Here is a 20683-nt window from a genome sequence, read left to right as displayed (position 1 = left end):
CTGTTGTTTCACTGTTGTAAACTCCACTTAACGTGTAGATTACCCAATCATTCATTGTGTTACCCAAACCATGTTGACACTTTTCTCACCGTGTAACCCGGGCCATAATGTATTCTAATCACTGAGGCCCACCAGTCCCTGCACCTTCTGTACACTGTGTCCTCTTTTGCGCCACCGTCCGCAGCATGGGGAGGTGTGCACGATGAAATAGCCGCTCGTACGGCAAAAATCAAAATCATAAGAACAATGAAGATAAACTACTAGCAAGTTGACGTGTGTGTGTGTTATACACGAGACGTCAGTGAAGGCAAACTGCTGATCAGACAGACCCACAGACAGTCGACAGCGAAAGTAAACTGCTGCAGACGTAGAAGGAAGATGTGGAGGAAAAACAACTGACCTGAGATGAGCGAGACATGAGAAGGAGAGGTCGTGGTGTGGACTGACCTGAGATGAGCGAGACATGAGAAGGAGAGGTCGTGGTGTGGACTGACCTGAGATGAGCGAGACATGAGAAGGACAGGTCATGGTGTAGACTGACCTGGGATGAGCGAGACATGAGCAGGAGAGGTCGTGGTGTGGACTGACCTGAGATAAGGATGCAGTGGTCGGTGACCTCGGCCGTCATGGACCTGTAGGCGTTCTCTGTGATGGCGAACCTGAGGGAGGATAGACACACGAGGTAAGTGGCGACGTCCACTAACACACCAAACCTACCTACCTACCTTCCTCTCTCTGGACTCATAGGTGTGTATATAGATAGATAGATAGATAGAGAGAGAGAGAGAGAGAGAGAGAGAGAGAGAGAGAGAGAGAGAGAGAGAGAGAGAGAGAGAGAGAGAGAGAGAGAGAGAGAGAAGGTGGGTGGAGGCAGATAAACACATATGGAGAGGTGTCCCTCTACCTCTCTCTCGAACACAGATAGCAGTAAAAAAAATAACCATACATTCATTAACATACTATTCCTAGGATGGCAGTGATAGATAACAAATACAAATATATTCCAGTGCTCTGGGTAATTCACACATCCATCACAAGTAATATTCTAAACCTCCTCACAACTTTACCATCTCCTTTGATAGCTTCCAAATTCCACCCATCGAGACAACAGACATACCTGGTATCACCATAGCGTCTAATCTGTCTTAGAAACCCCACACATTACATCAGTAATTCTCATGAACGTTAGTATTGGAAGGAACTGTGTAGAAATGTGGCCAGCGAAGATATACTTCCCATTAACGTTCGCTGGTGAGGGGGAACCCTGGAATGAGATTCCCCGTATGACAACACGCTTGATGGCTCACACCAGCTAACGTTACCACTGGCAAAAGAAACATATACGATCAATGCGCTTTCCAAATCAAGTGAATACTGGACGTAGCTGCTAAGATATCTTAAAAAATCACTAGAAAAGAAAGAGAAAACTTTGAAAACGAAGACAGTAAACCACACAGCACGTATCTTTGAGTGTCATGAAAGCAGACACGCAAAGAGGCACCGCCGGGAGATTACCATCTCCACCCCCTACCCAGACCATGCCAATGGAAACTCGTTTCACATCAACAAGCATGACGCGTCGTGAGGGAAGTATTTCACCACTCCAAGTGTCCCTCCTCCAGGAACACCATCCTCCTGAGGAAAGGTAGACTGAGAGGTCACACACCAGCACTCATCCCTGCCTCCCTAGGTCAACCAGATAGGAAGGGGGAGGAGGTGTGGGGTCCCTAACTACATATGACAAAATTCTGTCTCTGAGAGAGAGAGAGAGAGAGAGAGAGAGAGAGAGAGAGAGAGAGAGAGAGAGAGAGAGAGAGAGAGAGAGATGGCAACATGACTAAAACAAAACAAAAAAAATTGCTCTAAATGTGAAGGCTGTCCTGAACTCGACACACACATATCGAGGCATCACATGTGAGACATGCCACCAAACCCGACACCTTCGTCGTACAACTATGAATTCCAGGCGAGTGAAATCCCTCCGGAGGGCACACACATAGCGACGACTCCACGTAATCCACTTTTTCCCCGTCCGACAGCAACATTCTAGAGAAACATAATGTTAATATAGGAAGGTCACAACACCCGTCTCTACGAAACTAATAAACACAGGCTCGCCATCACTGCCTTACCTACTGGGTACCCACATAACACAGCGTGACGGGGGACAAGACGAAACATAATACAAAGAAAAGGAGTGGAGAAAATGCTTCAGGGAACAATAGAAGGGGGGAGTTCAACGCGACGACAAATATGAACAACAGAAGGGACGATTTCAACGAGAAGACAAATATGAACAACAGAAGGGACGAGTTCAACGAGAAGACAGATATGAACAACAGAAGGGACGAGTTCAACGAGAAGACAGATATGAACAACAGAAGGGACGAGTTCAACGAGAAGACAGATATGAACAATCATAACTTAAGATCCGAAAATAACCGCAGACAGACCCCAGATATGGGAACAGATGAGCGAAGAGGAATAAATTAGATACAGATAAGGAAAATGGGGACAAACGAAGAAATAAGACTGCTGATATAGATACAGGAAAATTGCTTACGTCACCAAGTCTGAAGATTCCATGCGAAGGTTATATGAATATTTGGTAGAACATGCTTATCATGCTGAGGACCACGTCGATTTCTACACGACCCCCAAAATGTCTGGTCATGTTCAAGAAAAGCGGACAGAAAACCGTGAAAATCATTGCTGGAGGACACCGCTTGTTTTTCGCCAGTACCGCCAGGCTCATGGTGTGGTGCAGACACCTCGTCACAGGAGGAACAAGATAAACTCCATTGTTATCGACAGAAAAGAAACATGGCTGCTAACAAGATGGGGAAAAAAAGAGATTAAGATTCGAACATGAGAACGGCCAGATGACGAATTCCTCAGCTCACTTCTACGTAGCGATGAAGGAGCTGAATTCTTGCTTCTAGTCACGGTAGGGACTCAACAGTCAAAACAGATGGGACCCAGCAGAATAATGGACCACCAGAGAAACCCAAGAGCAATTCGTCAACAAGACACGTCACATCCCTCACACATGCCAACGTACACAAAAATAACAAAATGTTTTTTTACAAGTGGTTCACTGTCTGACTCCAGTATAATAATGACTGCAGCCATCACAGACATGAGAGATCACATAAACCGTGAGGTTTCGGATCACAAACACAACTTCTACAGATGTGACAAGATAGCAAGAGAGATGTGGAGGAGCTGGTCTGTATGTCTGATATCTTATTATAACCTCAAGGCTCATAAACTCCACCGAATAATGTAGCTGAAGTGTTGGCTCTCAAGACTGAAATTTCCTTAATCTACATGCACCAGATGCAAGACCACAAGAGTCCATCACGCAAGAAATGTAAAAATCCTTCCTCAACAATCTCTAAAACCTGGTTCCAAAATGCAATCTTCCTCGGGGGGTTTCAGCCTACCCCCAACATGAGGTGGAGACAGCTGGGAAACAGCAGCGGTCAAGAATCCCGCCAGAGGTACGCCCAGAGGAACACACATACCAAAAGAGGACCGCTGAGAGCAAGCCTCGTCTCCATAGTGATGCAGCTTGTAGCGCTGCTGTCTATGATTTCACGCAGGTGAAAGTAAAATTGGCTACATCTCCTACTCTTCCTTAGCCCATTTGGATCTGTGTCACGCCACTGTGATCACAACCAAACAGAAGTACAGACAAGTATGGACGCTATAAACCATGGCATTACCACACACGCGGTTCTAAAGGGACATGAGAGGGAGTAGTAAATCATGAGTTGTTTATCATGCAATGGGACTCACTTCCCTCGGCGGAAAAAGGTGTGTGGAATACATTACCACACAGGCACTCCAAGCATATAACATACACACCAGCGAGGAGAATGCAAGATGTCCACAGGCGAGAATGAGAAAGATACTCCCTCTCGACTCTGCAAGAACTGAAAACGAGTTGCAGACCGTCTGAAAGCCAACTCAGCAACGGAAAGCAAATCTGTCAAATGAACATAAAAAACATTACCTAAAACTTAGAAAATAGAATGAAACTCAAGAAAAAGAAGAGAGTCATCAGTAATTGACCAAATGAATCCATAACTTTTCAAAATCTTTACAAAGGACCAAAGTAACATTAACTTAAAAGATGAAAAAAAAAGGAAGCACAGAAACGAATGATACCCATCACACGATCAAGAGAAAGACAATATAAACCAGTGTTCGGCGAGCCAGAAACCATCCTAAAGACAGATGACCAAACGACTCCTTAAATAACAACCTCGTTACCACGCCAATTGACTTCGAGGGGGCCATTCAGAGCATGTCCACGCAGCGGTGGACAAATGCAAACTACCATCATCAGCGCCAGCCCTAACCATCCTTTGAAGTGGACAAAAAAAATGAACTCTGTGATATAGCTCCCGAAAGTCTATACTAGAGTCAGATCCCCCAGACGTACAGTGGAGAAAGCATGATAATCCACCCAAAAAAACACTGCCGACCAATAGCGCTGACGTCACACATCACTGAAATTTCCGCGAGCCCCAAGATGCAAGTTGACTGACCTCCTCACATCAGCTTACGTTACCAGGACGTTAGGGTTTCAGGGCAAGAAGATCACTTGCTGGAGTACTACGATATAACTGTATAGGCGATGGAGAACACACATAAGGTGTATGTGACGTAGACAGACTTAGAAAAAAAACAAGATGTGTGACCATAACGTCAGCTCACAAAATTCTTAAGGTGGGAGTAACTGGAAAAAAATGAGGAGATGGATCCATAACTTCTTTCGAAAGACTCGGGACATCTTCAACGCCTTTTAGGTAGCTTCTGCTTGCGACTCTACCCTTCCTCATTCTCACAGACGCTGAGGCAAATACGAGCCACATTATCATGTAGTCTTTTGGTGACGACACTCAAACAAGGATGGAAACCTTCAGTAGTACAAGACAAACACAGCAGGAGACACAGAAAGCTTACAAGCAAACATAAGACTAAGTCTTCTCTGGTGGACAACTGAAAATAACATGTCGTCAACTTTCTCACGAGGGAAAATGAAGAGGGAAAAAAAAAAACATTATAAAATGACGTACAGAAGAACAATGTGAAAGATCTGCGAGTGGTTAGGTCTGACCACCTTACTTTCAGCAAGCAGCACCACAAGGCAACAGTTGCAATTCAAAAAGGAAGAAAAAAAATGATGGCAGGCTGGGTATTACAGACCTTCAAAACAAGAAAATCAAGTGATGACGCGTACATTACTGCTTTGTGCTAACACCACCTTTCATGACATGCGACACTGCAGAGGTGAGGGAGACTGCAGAGATCTTTCACGAGCCGCAGTGACGACGAGATGGCAGTGAACTACTGGGAACGACTGAAAATCACTGCGAGGCTGTACTGAGCGCAGACCTTAGTGTTATATCAATATTCACACCAATAAAAATCCACGCAAACACGGTTCCCAAAATTATGAAAATTACTCCTTTTTTTTTTTTTTTAGCACCTGAACCACGGAAGACTGTAAAACATTACCACTGAAAATCAAAAGGTGCAATAGACAATATAAGAGAAACCTTTATAATAGACTACGGGCTTACATAGGCTGTTTTATCAACACTTTGCATGGTATGGAGCGAGTATACACTGAAGAAATTCCAGAGTGCCCGGGACGAGCATTTACAAAGTAGACCAGACCAGCCAAGACTCTCATGGTTTCATGGGCTTGTAAGCCGCCAGCGTTCAACAGCCTAGTCGACCAACGCTCCAGCTCACCACCACCACCGACTCAGCCCGAGCTGTGGAGGGTAAGGACCTCGAAGACGACATTAAGACATGTCTGGAGACGAAGGAACCGAGACAAAATACTGACGCACGGCGCATGACGACCACAATACAACAAAAGAATGTAAAGCAATTGGGAGCGATTACGTCAAAATGACCTCACTCAAGTACAACACAAGACAGTTGTAGCGTTAGAAGACCTTTTAAAGGGAAGGCACAATGCCAATGATGCCCCTTCTTAAAAGTAATTGTACTCACACAGTTGGTGTATTGTTGTGTGCTGACATCACCTCACAAAGCTGGCCCAACGACAGACGCACAAAGTTTCCAAATATCCTTTACAACCACAGACTGACTCCACACACGTAAACGACAAGGAAACAAGTGAAATCTCAATTACCTTACTCTTTATATTGATATATATATATATATATATATATATATATATATATATATATATATATATATTCTTTTCTTTCAAACTATTCGCCATTTCCCGCATTAGCGAGGTAGCGTTAAGAACAGAGGACTGGGCCTTTGAGGGAATACCCTCACCTGGCGCAATTCTCTGTTCCCTCTTTTGGAAAATTAAAAAAAAAAACGAGAGGGGAGGATTTCCAGCCCCCCGCTCCCTCCCCTTTTAGTCGCCTTCTAAGACACGCAGGGAATACGTGGGAAGTATTCTTTCTCCCCTATCCCCAGGGATAATATATATATATATATATATATATATATATATATATATATATATATATATATATATATATGTAATATGATCAGGAGCTCCTATTTACTCTGTAGCAGGGCATGGTGGGTTACATTGGGACGAGAAGGTCCCAGACAAAGCTGTAATCTTTGCCTAATGTGTTACCAGTTGGAAGCGGAGTCCACTAACTACTATATATATATATATATATATATATATATATATATATATATATATATATAACCCAGAATCACTTCCCAGAGGCTGCTGCAGACCAAAGCTGCGCTACTTACAGTAGCAGGGATATGTAAACTTCTTTAGAGTAAGAAATTCTTTGATGAGACTGTACTCTCAATGATGAAGCCGAGGCAAAAATGACCTCACTCGCGATGTAACCCATGCAGGTGAAGTCCAGTAGCACCTGTACATCATCATACATAATTGCCGTCTCCCGCGTCAGCGAGGTAGCGCAAGGAAACAGATGAGGAATGGCCCAACCCACCCACATACACATGTATATACATAAACGCCTACACACGCTCATATACATACTTATATAATTCAACGTATATATACATATACAGACACAGACATGTATACCAAATCGTTCCAATTCACTCTATTCCTTGCACGCCTTTCACCCTCCTGCATGTTCAGGCCCCGATCGCTCAAAATCTTTGTCACTCCATCCTTCCACCTCCAATTTGGTCTCTCGCTTCCCCTCCTTCCCTCCACCTCTGACACATACATCCTCTTTGTCAATCTTTCCTCACTCATTCTCTCAATGTGTCCAAACCATTTCAATACACCCTCCTCTGCTCTCTCGGCCACACTCTGTTACCACACATCTCTCTTACACTTTCATTACCTACTCGATAAAACCACCTCACACCACATATTGTCCTCAAACATTTCATTTCCAACAAATCCACCCTCTTCCGCACAACCCCATCTAAAGCCCATGCCTCGCAACCGTATAACATTGCTGGAACCACTATTCCTTCAAACATACCCATTTTTGTTCTCCGAGATAACGTTCTCGCCTTCTGCACATTCTTCAACGCTACCAGAACCTTCGTCCCCACCCCAACCCTGTGACTCACTTCCGCTTCCATGGTTACATCCGCTGCTAAGTCCACTCCCAGATGTCTAAAACAAATAGTGATAAAGTGAGAAGGAGATGGAGTATTTTGAAGGTTTGTTGAATGTGTTTGATGACAGAGTGGCAGATATAGGGTGTTTTGGATGAGATGGTGTGCGAAGTGATAGAGTCAGGGAGAATGGTTTGGTAAACAGAGAAGAGGTAGTGAAAGCTTTGCGGAAGATGAAAGCCGGAAAGGCGGCGGGTTTGGATGGTATTGCAGTGGAATCTATTAAAAAAAGGGGGTGACTGTATTGTTGATTGGTTGGTAAGGATATTAAGGTATGTATGCATCATGGTGAAGTGCCTGAGGACTGGCGGAATGCAGGCATAGTGCCACAGGCAGAGAGTATAAAGGTGAGTGTTCAAACTACAGAGGCATAAGTGTGTTGAGTATTCCTGGGAAATTGTATGGAAGGGTACTGATTGAGGAGGTAAAGACACGTACAGAGCATCAGACTGGGGAAGAGCAGTGTGGTTTCAGAAGTGGCAGAGGATGTGTGGATCAGGTGTTTGCTTTGAAGAATGTATGAGAAATACTTAGAAAATCAGATGGATTCATATGTAGCATTTATGGATTTGGAGAGGGCATATGATAGGGTTGATAGACATGCTCTGTGGAAGGTTTTAAGAGTATAGGGTGTGAAAGATAAGTTGCTAGAAGCAGTGAAAAGTTTTTACCAAGGATGTAAGGCATGTGTACGAGTAGGAAGAGAGGAAAGTGACTGGTTCTCAGTGAATGTCGGTTTGCGGCAGGGGATGTGTGATGTCCCCATGGTTGTTAATTTGTTTATGAATGGGGTGGTTAGGGAGGTGAATGTAAGCGTTTTGGAGAGAGGAGCATGTATGCAGTAAGTATATATTATTGTTAGCAATAGTTAAGTGTACCCGAGCTATTCACGAGCAGGCAGGTGGCACAGCAGACGGCACAAGGTAAATCAGGTGAAAGTGTTCTCACGACCATTAAGGTAAACATCACAAACATGGACCCAAGACTCTCCCTCCAGCCTCTTTGTCATAAGAAGTCGGGCATACATCACGGACGCTTCCCTCCCTCGATGCAATCAAGGCGCATCTGAAGGTATTCCTCCATACTCTAATGGTACAGCCATGGCTGTTGGAGGGCATGGAGTAATGACACATGGAAAATGCCAGACACCCTCGTCAAAGTAATGAAAAGGCGTAAACATTCTCTCTCTCTCTCTCTCTCTCTCTCTCTCTCTCTCTCTCTCTCTCTCTCTTAACAATGAGAATGGTACCAGGGTTATTTCCCCAAACTGGCTTTGGCAGGCGTTTGACTTGATTACGCATGAGAATTTTTTTTCTCTCTCTCTCTAAAATGACAGCTCGCTTCTGTCGCAAGTGTTAACATCAACCTTTTGTAAGTGACCCACATCCTCACTGCTAAAGACGGTCATTACGTGTGGAGAGTATAGACGTGACAGCTCTGTTCTTAAACCTGGAGAGTCATCTTTGACTCCTTGAGCACGAGGGTTCGACCCTTGTGTATGAGGGTACGACCCTTGAGCACGGCGGTTCGATCCTTTTGTATGAGGCTACGACCCTTGAGCACGAGGGTTCGACCCTTGTGTAAGAGGGTTCGACCCTTGTGTAAGAGGGTTCGACCCTTGTGTATGAGGGTACGACCCTTGAGCACGACGGTTCGACCCTTGGGTAGGACGGCCTGGCCTCTGACTTAACCCTCAAAGGTCAAGACAGAGGCCAAACCATCATATCCAAAGGGTCCGCACTGTCGTTCCCAAGGGCTGAGGGGTCGGCTACACTCAGGCAACATATAGCGGTACATGTTGGTCAAATGTTGACAAACATGACCCCATCATCTTGAGCAATGATATTGTCTTGCTACACTTTTAGTGTTGGAGAGGCAACACGTCATCCTTTGTGACCACAGAATCCCCCTGTGGTCCGTCACATCTGGTGCTTTATGCGCCAGTGCGGGTGACTTGGGTAAAGTCATCCGGCCAAAGTAACTGACACTTTCTCCACATCAACTGAAGACTAAAACATTTCATTTACCACAAGCAGGTCTTTGTTGCATATGGACCAACTCTCCCACTCATTCTCTCTCTGCTCTCTCTCTCTCTCTCTCTCTCTCTCTCTCTCTCTCTCTCTCTCTCTCTCTCTCTCTCTCTCTCTCTCTCTCTCTGTACCGCAGATGTTTGGAATTCAATGCGTCACTCCGCATGCCATCTTCAGTGCAAGACTCCGCTCAAGACCTGGAAACACCGCATTCACGTCCGTCCCAAGACCATCCCAGGACGCCACTTTGTCACTCATGTTCGATTTTAAGTCCCTGGATGCTGGGATATATTCAGCTCTTTACTAAACTCACTTTCTAACTGGTGAAGCAGTTTTCTGTCTTACACTGCAATCATGTAAGCAAAGAGCGTGTACAGTCAGCACAACGAACATGACAGCTGTACCAAACCCGACAGTGATGATGACACTAAACAAATAAAGATGTTCCTCACATTCATATTCCCGGCACCAAGTTATCTCAGATGGCCTCGGTTTGTTTTAATCACATGTGATCTCCTGCTCTGTCTCACTCTCCCGGCTGTTCGTACATTTCTGACTTTTATCAACGTGAAAGGAGCTGAAGGAGTTGTAACAGTGTGCGTGATGAGCCATAAACCAGTGTGTGTGTGTGTGTGTGTGTGTGTGTGTGTGTGTGTGTGTGTGTGTGTGTGTGTGTGTGTGTGTGTGTGTGTGTGTGTGTGTGTGTGTGTGTGTGTGTGTGAAGGGGGCGAGGTAAGAATAACAACACCGTCCAAGACCTGCCTGGCCCAGATATTCCCCCGCCCATCACACAGTGTGCATGGTAACCTGACCTCCGCAGCCTTCACATGGCGCCACACAATCACAACCAGAGGAGGAGTCTTCCTGGTCGAGGTTAAATGTGATGGTGCGTGCCTGGCTAGCGACTGTGCTCTGGTGGTCATTGTGTCGATTAAGAGGTATTACATGGTGCACTGTGATATAGAAAAAAAATAAAACTAAAACATACAACGAGATAAGACCGAGAGAGAGAGAGAGAGAGAGAGAGAGAGAGAGAGAGAGAGAGAGAGAGAGAGAGAGAGAGAGAGAGAGAGAGAGAGAATGTCTCAATATTCTGCCGTCAGGTCGGTGGTGGGTTTGCTCTAGAAAGTATTCTGGTGTTGTGTTTTGTTCAGTGTGGCGAGGTGTTCAACCCCTTTTGTCGTGCGCTGATGTAAGACTTCAGTTCCTCGAGCCGCTTCACCAGGACAGTGAGGGCTGTGTCTTCCATTGTCTGGTCGCCTCACTCTTCGTTTTTGTGCACCAGTAAACTTCCAGTCTTACGCTGCAGCCAATGGGAACGCCTGAAACGGATGACCTGATGGTCTTCGACGAAGCATTCTGCCGGAAATTAATTTCCTAATCTATAAAGACGTTGTCCCTACCACCGGGTGAGCTTGACAGTATATATCATTGGGTATACTATGATGTAAACTGTCTCCAGCACCTGGGGAGTCAGACGGTATATATTAATGGTTAGACTGTGACATAAACTGCCCTTAGCACCAGGTGAGTCTGACAGTATACATTAATGGTTATACTGTGAGTCTGACAGTAGACACGAAGTTATACTGTGATATAAACTGCCCTAACTACCTATTGATCATGGCACTTAACACTAAAGCAATATATTTCTTCTAAAGATGCTTTAATTATTCGTATGTGGAAGAAATTATAAAATGTCCCCGATAATGGTCTCTGCTAAGCAAGAACCAAAGTGAGACATCTAGGAAGCTGATACCTACACAGTCCCCCACATACTCCACCACGTCTGCTAAACTGTAAACATTATTCCAGAAAAGCTACGGTGTCCACATATTTTGGCCTTGTAGTGGTTTATGTCCTTGTTTTCCTGCCTCTACCTTATTCACTTTCTTATATATATATATATATATATATATATATATATATATATATATATATATATATATATATTATATATATATATATATATATATATATATATATCGTACTTCCTTACATTCCAACCCTGTTAGCTCATAATTGTCTCTCTTAGCTTGTTTGTACATTATGTACATCTTTGTTCTAATATATTTACTATCTTATCTACGTCAATTCTGTTTCCTCATTCATCACGTATCCTGTGACAGATAAGCCTATGAGTGTACCGTCCATGCCTCATTATGACTGGTTATGTAGGCCTCCCTGAGGCAGCCTCCAACGGCCACAGCGTGCAAATAAGCTACGCAACAGCTTGGTCCCAGACCCAGCTGCGGGGGTAGAAGACCTGCCAGACCATCGTAAGGTATACGTAAGGTAAGGTAGGAGCAACACCACATCCTGTTCCCAGACCCAGCTGTGGGGGTAGAAGACCTGCCAAACCATCGTAAGGTATACGTAAGGTAAGGGAAAGTTATATGTATGTCAAGTAAAGTTAGGTCATCGTAGTCTTGGTCATAACACCAACACAAGATTATGTTATGTCTAGTGACATTTAGCAGCAATCTGCTTGTGTTCCATTACCCCCATGAGCACGGCGTTACAATCCTTGAGGGAAAGGGTACGACCCAAGGGGTGACTGCGTGACATATGACTTTGACCCTTAAGGGTTAGGTCAAAGACCAGGCAGAGAGAGAGAGAGAGAGAGAGAGAGAGAGAGAGAGAGAGAGAGAGAGAGAGAGCGTCTCATTACTGGAGTAAAACTCATTGTAACCGTGTAAAGTCATCCTGCAACTCATTTTACTCTTCTTTTCAGGAATGGTTTTTTTTTTTTTTCCATTACAGCCACTTTAACGACGTGTAAGTCTCTAGTATTTCTTCTACTTCAGTGTAATAATGTGGGTTGTTGTGTAATGTAGCGTAGCGGTGTTGTCAGCCTAGCGGGGCTCGCTCACCGCTAACAACAGCCGCGCACCCAGCCATCCAGCGTCACACCTCCTTATGGGTTTTCCAATATACATTTTTTTTACTTCCACTCCCATCATTTTAATTTCTTGTATCAAAACATCCGAGTTCAGCTTTCTAACATAATCCCATCTGGGGCGTTTGCATTATGTTCACATTTTCTCTTTTCTTAAGGATCGCATTACAACTGGTCAAGACGTGACACACTGGAAAATGCTTTCACTCGGCCACTTCAGATACGTTCACTACTAGCTATAAAACGACATTACATTCACGGCCGTACTCAAAGTAAAGCATGGTTATTTCTTAGAGCGATTACAACAGTCCTTAACTGATTACGAACATGTAGCGCGAGAATGTTTACAAAGCAACAGAAAACGGAGCCGTTTAGTTCTGCCAAATCTTCATGGACGTTACCTTGGTAGAGAAAACGTAGACATCAGCAATTAACACCTAGAGCAAACATTTTGAAACCGCTACCGCCCTGGCAAGTGTTAAAAACAGCTGACAAAGCTCCTCTTCGTGATGGACAGACAGCATTTTGTTCCCCCCCAAAAAAGGGACCAGTTGCAGTGACATTTTATATCATAACGATTTTTGAAAGAGCACCAAGGCAAAAAAAAAAAAAATGACGGCCGACTCTACAGAATCGAAACCCGCACACAGTCCGGTACATCATGGATTGCGCGCCGGGTAACACCATCTGCCACGTTTGATGAGGAGCGGTTGACGATAAAACAGTTATTATTTACCCACTTCATGAGGTGTCAACACATCCAACGCACACTAAAATAAACTGCCTAATCAAACAGTTGGCTCTATAACTGTCTGGCATATCCCACAGAGTAACAGTAACAGATCTCATTTACTCCCGTGTCAAGAGCTCTGCTCTTCGTGGTACAGTACTGCCTCCCTCTCCAGTCCCTCAGACCATGACTGACACTGACAACAACACAATACAGTCAGGTGTTACCCTCTACGCACGACACCAGTGACTTGTACTGGTGACGTACAAGACCAGCACACAGACGTCAACCAGGTCTTCCAGAGGACCACAGGAAATGACAGATGCTAAGTATGGAAAAGTTTCAACTCCTCTGACCCAAGACGGGGGAGAAAATCAGGTCACACACCAACTGCAAGAATGAAGGGTGACCATACCAGGAGAAGGGATGACTTCACCTGTGAACACAATGACTGGTCGATCAGCAGAGGTGACAGGTTGGGTAAGAAGAAAAATTCTAAAACCTGAGAAATAATACCAAATTAGCGCACCTTCTCTCTCTCTCTCTCTCTCTCTCTCTCTCTCTCTCTCTCTCTCTCTCTCTCTCTCTCTCTCTCCCGCTGTGTGCTAACATGGCCGTAAACAGACGGGAAAACCAGAGAGCTGTGAAAAGTCCTGCGTCCCTTACCGGTACAAAGCTCCAGTAAATTACTGGTTGACTTCATTTGAGCCGATGACACCAGCGCAAATCTACTGTGCACCCCACGCTCACCCTGTGAGCGGTAGCGCAAAAGGATTACTGAGGACAGACAAAAACGTCTACAAGTGCTAACTTACACACTGAATCACTGGGAGATCAGTCCTTAACCACTAGAGGTAATTCCTTACTGGAATGACACACTGGAATGATTATTTCATATCACATCCAGTGAGGAGATGCTGTGAGCATCACTGGACTTCAAACTAAAACTGGACGGGCTCCTCGAAGCCAGCAGTTCCCAACCGGTGGTCCATGTTGAATTTCCTAGGTGGACCATATGAAGGGTGTCATAGTACCAGAAAAAAAAAAAGTTTTTGCTTGAGACATTTTGTGTATTTCTCCTATATCAAAATGCACACATTATGGAGGTGGAGCAGAAGTTCTTCAGATACGCTATGCTGGGCAATCGCCTCAAAAAAAAAGTTGAGTATCCCTGCCCAAAGATATATCAGAGCCGCCATGTTGATCAACGTCTACAAAGATTGAGACTTGCAGCATCAAATGTCCAGCAGGCGGACCACGACCTCATAAGAGGAGGTTTGGGGCACACTTCGCAAAGCGGTGCAGAGGCCAGCCCTCGTTAGAAAGCCGAGGTAGACGCCAGGGAATCAGTGTAATGGCTTCATCCATCCATCCAACCCCTCATAAAAGCTTCATCTTGGAACTTTACGTCACAGTGGAATCTTTAATCCCATAAACATGAGAGCTCGACCCATGAGTACGATCGGTCGCCTTTTGAGCACAAGAGTACGACCCTTTGATAAGCTGGCCAGGCCTTCATACCCAAGGGTCGTCTCGTCGTTCCCAAGAGTCGTACTGACATGCTAATCAAATGGAAACTTTGCTCTTGGATACCACAACGTTTCCCAGCCTCCGGCACAGGCGAAATACATAGCGTATACTCACACGTGAGGCGGGACCTCGTAGAAGTTGACATTTCTGTACTTCTCGAGGTAGTCTTCCGTGTAGAGACCCAGGTCCTTGTACGGGTTCACCGAGATCACCACCTGCCCGATGTACGTCTGGAAAGATACACAAACACGTGAACATCAGACACAAAAACTTGGCGTTAATCAAAGGGAGTAACAGGGGAGTTTAGGTTGGCAGAGATGGTACAAGGACAGTCCCCGGGACCAACATATATACATATGTACGTGTGTGTGTGTGTGTGTGTGTGTGTGTGTGTGTGTGTGTGTGTGTGTGTGTGTGTGTGTGTTATTCTTACCACTACGAGCCTGGGATTCAAACCTGGGTCATGTAAGTGTCAGCCTGAGAGTGTATCCACCAAGCTACGACGAGCTAAGAGTCACTTGTCCCTAACCATTTATACGGTTCAGCGTCCTCATACCCCCCCCCCCCCCCCCCCCCACAGCTACTGGCCTAAAGAAGCACGATGACCAGCCCACATTAGAAGCACGATGACCAGCCCACATTTAGGTCTTGTGAAAGCATTTTTGATCATCTCTAAAGGCACTACGATGATGCCTGTATCTTAGATCATATATACATGTAAATCACTGTAAACTATCTTTACCACCGCGTGCCCAGGAGTCGAACCTGGGTCCAGATAGTGGTTATCAACGACACTAGAGACAATTTCAAAGGAGGAGACCAGATAGTGGCTGACAAGGAGACATGATCGTATCTAAGAGGATATCACACGGTATCGAACCAGGGACCAAACTTTCTACACATTAACCAGAAAGTAAAAGTATTGTCATTACCATATCAGCTTTAATGAATGAAATAACCTCAGGACCCCTTTCATGGGGCATCTGATGCAACGAGGATGCGCCACAACCAGAAGCAGGAAAATGCAAACTCCTTTGTAGTAATTAGTTCGACGAGGTTGTATTGGTTTCGTGCACTGACAGACAATCTTGCCAAGGGTGACTTTTCAAGTCTTATTGTAATCTCAGGAAGGTGGAGTCCGGTATCATTATTATTATTATTATCATTACTTTATTACCATTATCATTATTATAACTATCATCATCAATTTATCACTTTCACTAGAGTGAGGTGGTTTACAGGGGACGACGTGCTGTCAATGGCCTGAACCAAACATGAAAAACGGTCTCTGGGACCTGACTGTGGACTGGGGGTTCTGGTTTTGGTGCATTTTACATGAACGAATGAGGTCTTTCTTCGTCTGTTCCTGGCGCTACCCAGCTGACGGGGGAAATGGCAAACAAACGGAAATGAATAAATAGATAGGGTTGTGCAGAGGAGTGGTGGATGTGTTGGAAATGAAATGTCTGAGGACAGTGTGTGGCGTGAGGTGGTTTGTCGAGTAAGTAATGAAAGAGTAAGAGAGATGTGTGGTAATAAAAAGGGTGTGGTTGAGAGAGCAGAAGAGGGTGTGTTGAAATGGTTTGGTCGCATGGAGAGAATGAGTGAGGAAAGATTGACAAAGAGGATATATGTGTCAAAGGTAGAGGGAACGTGGAGAAGTGGGAGATCAAATTGGAGGTGGAAGGATGGAGTGAAAATGATTTTGAGCGATCAGGGCCTGAACATACAAGAGGGTGAAAGGCGTGCAGGGAATAAAGTGAATTGGAACGATGTGGTATACCGGGGTCGACGTGGTGTCAATGGATTGAACCAGGGCATGTGAAGCGTCTGGGGTAAACCATGGAAAGTTTTGTGGGGCCTGGATGTGGAAAGGGTGCTGTGGTTCAGTGCATGACACATGGCAGCTAGAGAGTGAGTGTGAACGAATGTGGCCTTTGTTGTCTTTTCTTAGCGCTACCTTGCGCTCGCGAGGGGGGAGGGGGGTGCCATTTCATGTGTGGCGGGGTGGCGACGAGAATGGATGAAGGCAGCAAGTATGAATATGTACAATGTGTATATATGTATGTCTGTGTATGTACATGTATGTATACGTTGAAATGTATAGGTATGTGTATGTGCGTGTGTGGGCGTTTATGTAAATACATGTGTAAGTGGGTGGGTTAGGCCATTCTTTCGTGTTTCCTTGCCCTACCTCGTTAACGCGGAAGACAGCGGCTGAGTATAATAAAAGATAAATAATATATATATATATATATATATATATATATACAAACAAAAAATTGAATTTTCGATTAATTTGGTGCTGGTTGCTTGCATAATCTTAGCGGAAGTGAGCGAGGCTATCACAGCAATCATCTATACTTTGCTCAACCAGAAGACAGCAACGAAAATGAGTTCCTCCGGAATTTCCTATTTACTCACATAACATATGTGGTGTGGGAAGGGCTGATCGAATGAGATACGAAGGGGTAATAAAGACGTGTGGTAGGAAGAGGAGGATGTATGAGAGAGAGAGAGAGAGAGAGAGAGAGAGAGAGAGAGAGAGAGAGAGAGAGAGAGAGAGAGAGAGAGAGAGAGAGAGAGAGAGGTGAGGAGGGTGTGTAGTACTGGAACTGTCTGCACAGTATGTAAACGATGGTTTCGGTGCATTATACACGACAGCTAGAGTGGATGGTAACGGATGAGGCCACTTTCTTCGTGCGTTCCATACCAGAGGAGTTGAAATCTACGTCCATTGTTTTAAGAGCCTGTTGTTCTCTACTGCCAAGTTAAAAGACTTCGTTCATGTCTCTTTGTTGCCTCTCGGCATCAACTATTAATGTGATTTTCATACTTATCGGCAAAAGATGATACTGTTGAACCTTTGTGTTATTTCTTCGTATAATACTCTCACAGTGTGCGAGTATGCGCCTACCACATATGTAGGTTTGTGTGTAGTCGTTTGGTACAGAAGGTGGTGTGAGGGCGAGCATGTGGCGCCGGAGCCCGACCACAACCCCACCATGTCTGCCATGGTCATCAGCTTCACTCGTGGACTCAAGCGCAACAAATCTTCATTAAATTCATAAACATTACATCTTAAGACGCCTCACATTGTTGAATGAGTAAACACTTGAGTATCTATACCAACACTAGGATACCTATATTACGATGGATGTATAAATATACCAACACCAGGATACCTAGTATTACGAAGGACATACATAAAATAGTACTAGGATACCTAGTACTACGAGGGACGATCTAGACGCCATGTACACCACTGTAATGTGGGCTGGGAGAAGGTCTTTGTATCTCCTCCGAGGCGACCCATCATCACACAGTCTTCTTCCCTCTACCGGCCATACTGTGAACTGTGCTTTCGGTGATGGGATCTGGTTCGTGAACTACCTTCATGCCACATAACCATCCAGCAGGACATCGTCCACCTCTAGTTATAACTGGGAAATATATGTTTCAGGTCGGTCCACGGTCGGTGAGTTGATACCTCCACGCTTAGAACTCTTACTGCTGAAGGCGCGGCCGTGGCACAGCGGGGCCCACGTAGGTCTGTACCTCGTCTTTTCGGACCCCTGGGTAGTGACCAGCGCGTGGGACCAACCTACGGTGGGCGCCAGTATGGCTCACGACAACCCGCCTCATCCCTACTGCACTGTCTGAGGGCAGGGAGAGCTGCGCACCCACAATACTGAGCCAGTCACCTTCGTCCTCAAGACCTGCTGCAGGAGGCAAGATTTACCTCGTCTACCTACACGTCTTGACCTAATCATAAAACGTCTTCATCATGGGAAATGGAAATCCTTCAGGAAAGACCAACACTGGCCGGGAGGACACCGGAAGTTACTACAGAGGAATAAGGGGGTTGTCGGATGTGACATCACGGGTTCTACACGTCTGTCACCAGCGGCGGAAACCCTGGCCATGTCACCAGCCGCCGCTACCAAGCACATGATGTCACACACCCACGTAACAGGCAGGTCACCTCTCACCACCCGTCACTCACATATACCACACTCACCGCCCCACTCACTCACGACACTCACTCACCTCTCTCTCAGCCATGTTACCCACCAGACTCCTCATCTCTACCTGACCTTACCTGACCCTGAGTCGACTCTGGGCACTTGATCCTGACGTATTTGCAGCTAACGCCAAAGCTACGGTCCCGGATGTTTACACCAGATTCTCTTATTGTCATCACGACCTCTTTCATGCACCGTTATTCTGGCGTCGTCTGCCGCGCCCTCACTCCAGCACAGGATCATGCTGAAGTGGACAGTGGAAACAGTGAGTTCCAGGATTGTGTAGGTTGATATCCCATCTCCCCCGCCTGCGCTCCTGCTGGGGAGGTTGTTAGTCGTTCCAGCTGGTTCTTCCTCTTTTCGACAGTTTATGCAGGCTGTGAACGATCCTTCCCGTTTCGTTCCACCACGACGATTATTTTCCCTGTTGACTGAATGACGTCAGCAGAGAACAGCTAACACGCCCGGATAGTGTACGTCCCTAGGGAGCGTCAACACTGGTTCTGCTTCCCGCGTCTTGCAAGTCAGCAAACCTGAACTTTATAGTTCTCTGTGAAGAAGCGAAGGTTGCTGTCGCTCAAGCCAAGGTCATATAACAATCATTCCTAAAGTTCTCAACTCTTCCTCTCCATGATGTAATGACGTCTGCCTCTGTTCTCTCATTCCGTGCTACCTTCCACATCTTCACACACTTCCCGAAGTGTGTGGGAGGTGGCAACTCATCCCACGAAGAGCAGCTCGGCGGCTCAACTGGACAACGGGTATCATCTGCGAAAGATTATGACAGCTGTGGTTAACGCGTCCGGCAGCAGAACCACAAACCACGGCTTTATATAATCATCTGCAGATGATCCCGGACTTCGTGGTGACACACGATAGGCACATACCGTCCAGGGCGGAGCGACGACACAAGAGTCACCACGGAATTACAGGAGACAAAGCAAACAGCGCTACATCAAGCACGAAGCTGGGGAAACAGAGGTACATTGCAGTGCCTCTGGCGAGGAGAGAGAGAGAGAGAGAGAGAGAGAGAGAGAGAGAGAGAGAGAGAGAGAGAGGAGGGAAGAATATATAAAACTATTTACCGTAGCGACCATCTGGTTAGCATGTGTGTTCGGGAGTTGTGTCTATAAACATCTTACCTCACTAGTTGCACAACGAGTGTACAACAAGAGTGGCGGCGGCTACCAAGACTTGTGGAGAAAGGGTGGACGAGCTACAGCTGGCCAGGCCATAACACACCGAAGACACTACGTGTACTATGCAACCTACCTGACCAACGTACAGCCACGATAGCCATAAACTCGGCAACATCCCCACACTTCTCGTAACTGACTGGGATCCCACACGATGGCTTACTGTCGCTAGTAGTATCCATGATCTACACAGTACATATCCCCCCCAACCTACTGGGAGCATAAACATCTATATAGGCCCGAGACGACGCCACACAGATGGATGGTAGCGCTACCTCAACAATACGCGCCCAGACATTACCAACCGCACACGAAGGAAGGCGTCCACATTCAGCAGTTTTAAAAGGAATTGGAAACGAAAACTCATAATCACAATTCTGGTTCCAGAGGGAGTTAATTCGATCCTCCGTCTGCTACATTCAGCAACCCTAGTCGCCTGAATTACCCAAGTTTCTCGGTTCTAGTTAAACATCACTCAGTCATAATCAGTCATAATGAAAATGCTGTTTCATTCCTGGGCGGAATTGTAGTAAGCTTGGAGAAGTTGAATGGGACACCATGGAAGAAAATAAATGTTTGATCTCCCACAGCAACGTAAAACTAGATGGTGCAAGCTTCAGAAAGGCAGCTCCCGTCCA

The 20683-nt window shown here is 45.5% G+C and overlaps 1 protein-coding gene across 6 annotated transcripts in view; it reads right to left on the bottom strand.

Moving 5' to 3' along the window:
* The window catches only part of Myo61F (Myosin 61F), a 283730-nt gene that overhangs the window by 103202 nt on the left and 159845 nt on the right, over positions 1–20683 (bottom strand). For all 6 annotated transcript variants that reach the window (XM_071695382.1, XM_071695401.1, XM_071695411.1 and 3 more), the window contains 2 exons: positions 14939–15054; positions 589–659 (listed from right to left, as the gene is read on the bottom strand). In XM_071695382.1, coding sequence (XP_071551483.1) covers positions 589–659; positions 14939–15054 — 187 coding nt within the window. The remainder of the gene's footprint in view (positions 1–588; positions 660–14938; positions 15055–20683) is intronic.

This window comes from Panulirus ornatus, chromosome 4 (assembly GCF_036320965.1).
Source record: "Panulirus ornatus isolate Po-2019 chromosome 4, ASM3632096v1, whole genome shotgun sequence".
Classification (NCBI taxonomy): Eukaryota; Metazoa; Arthropoda; class Malacostraca; order Decapoda; family Palinuridae; genus Panulirus; species Panulirus ornatus.
The sequence above is the reverse complement of the archived record's forward strand: the minus strand, read 5'-3'. Positions and strand labels throughout refer to the sequence as shown.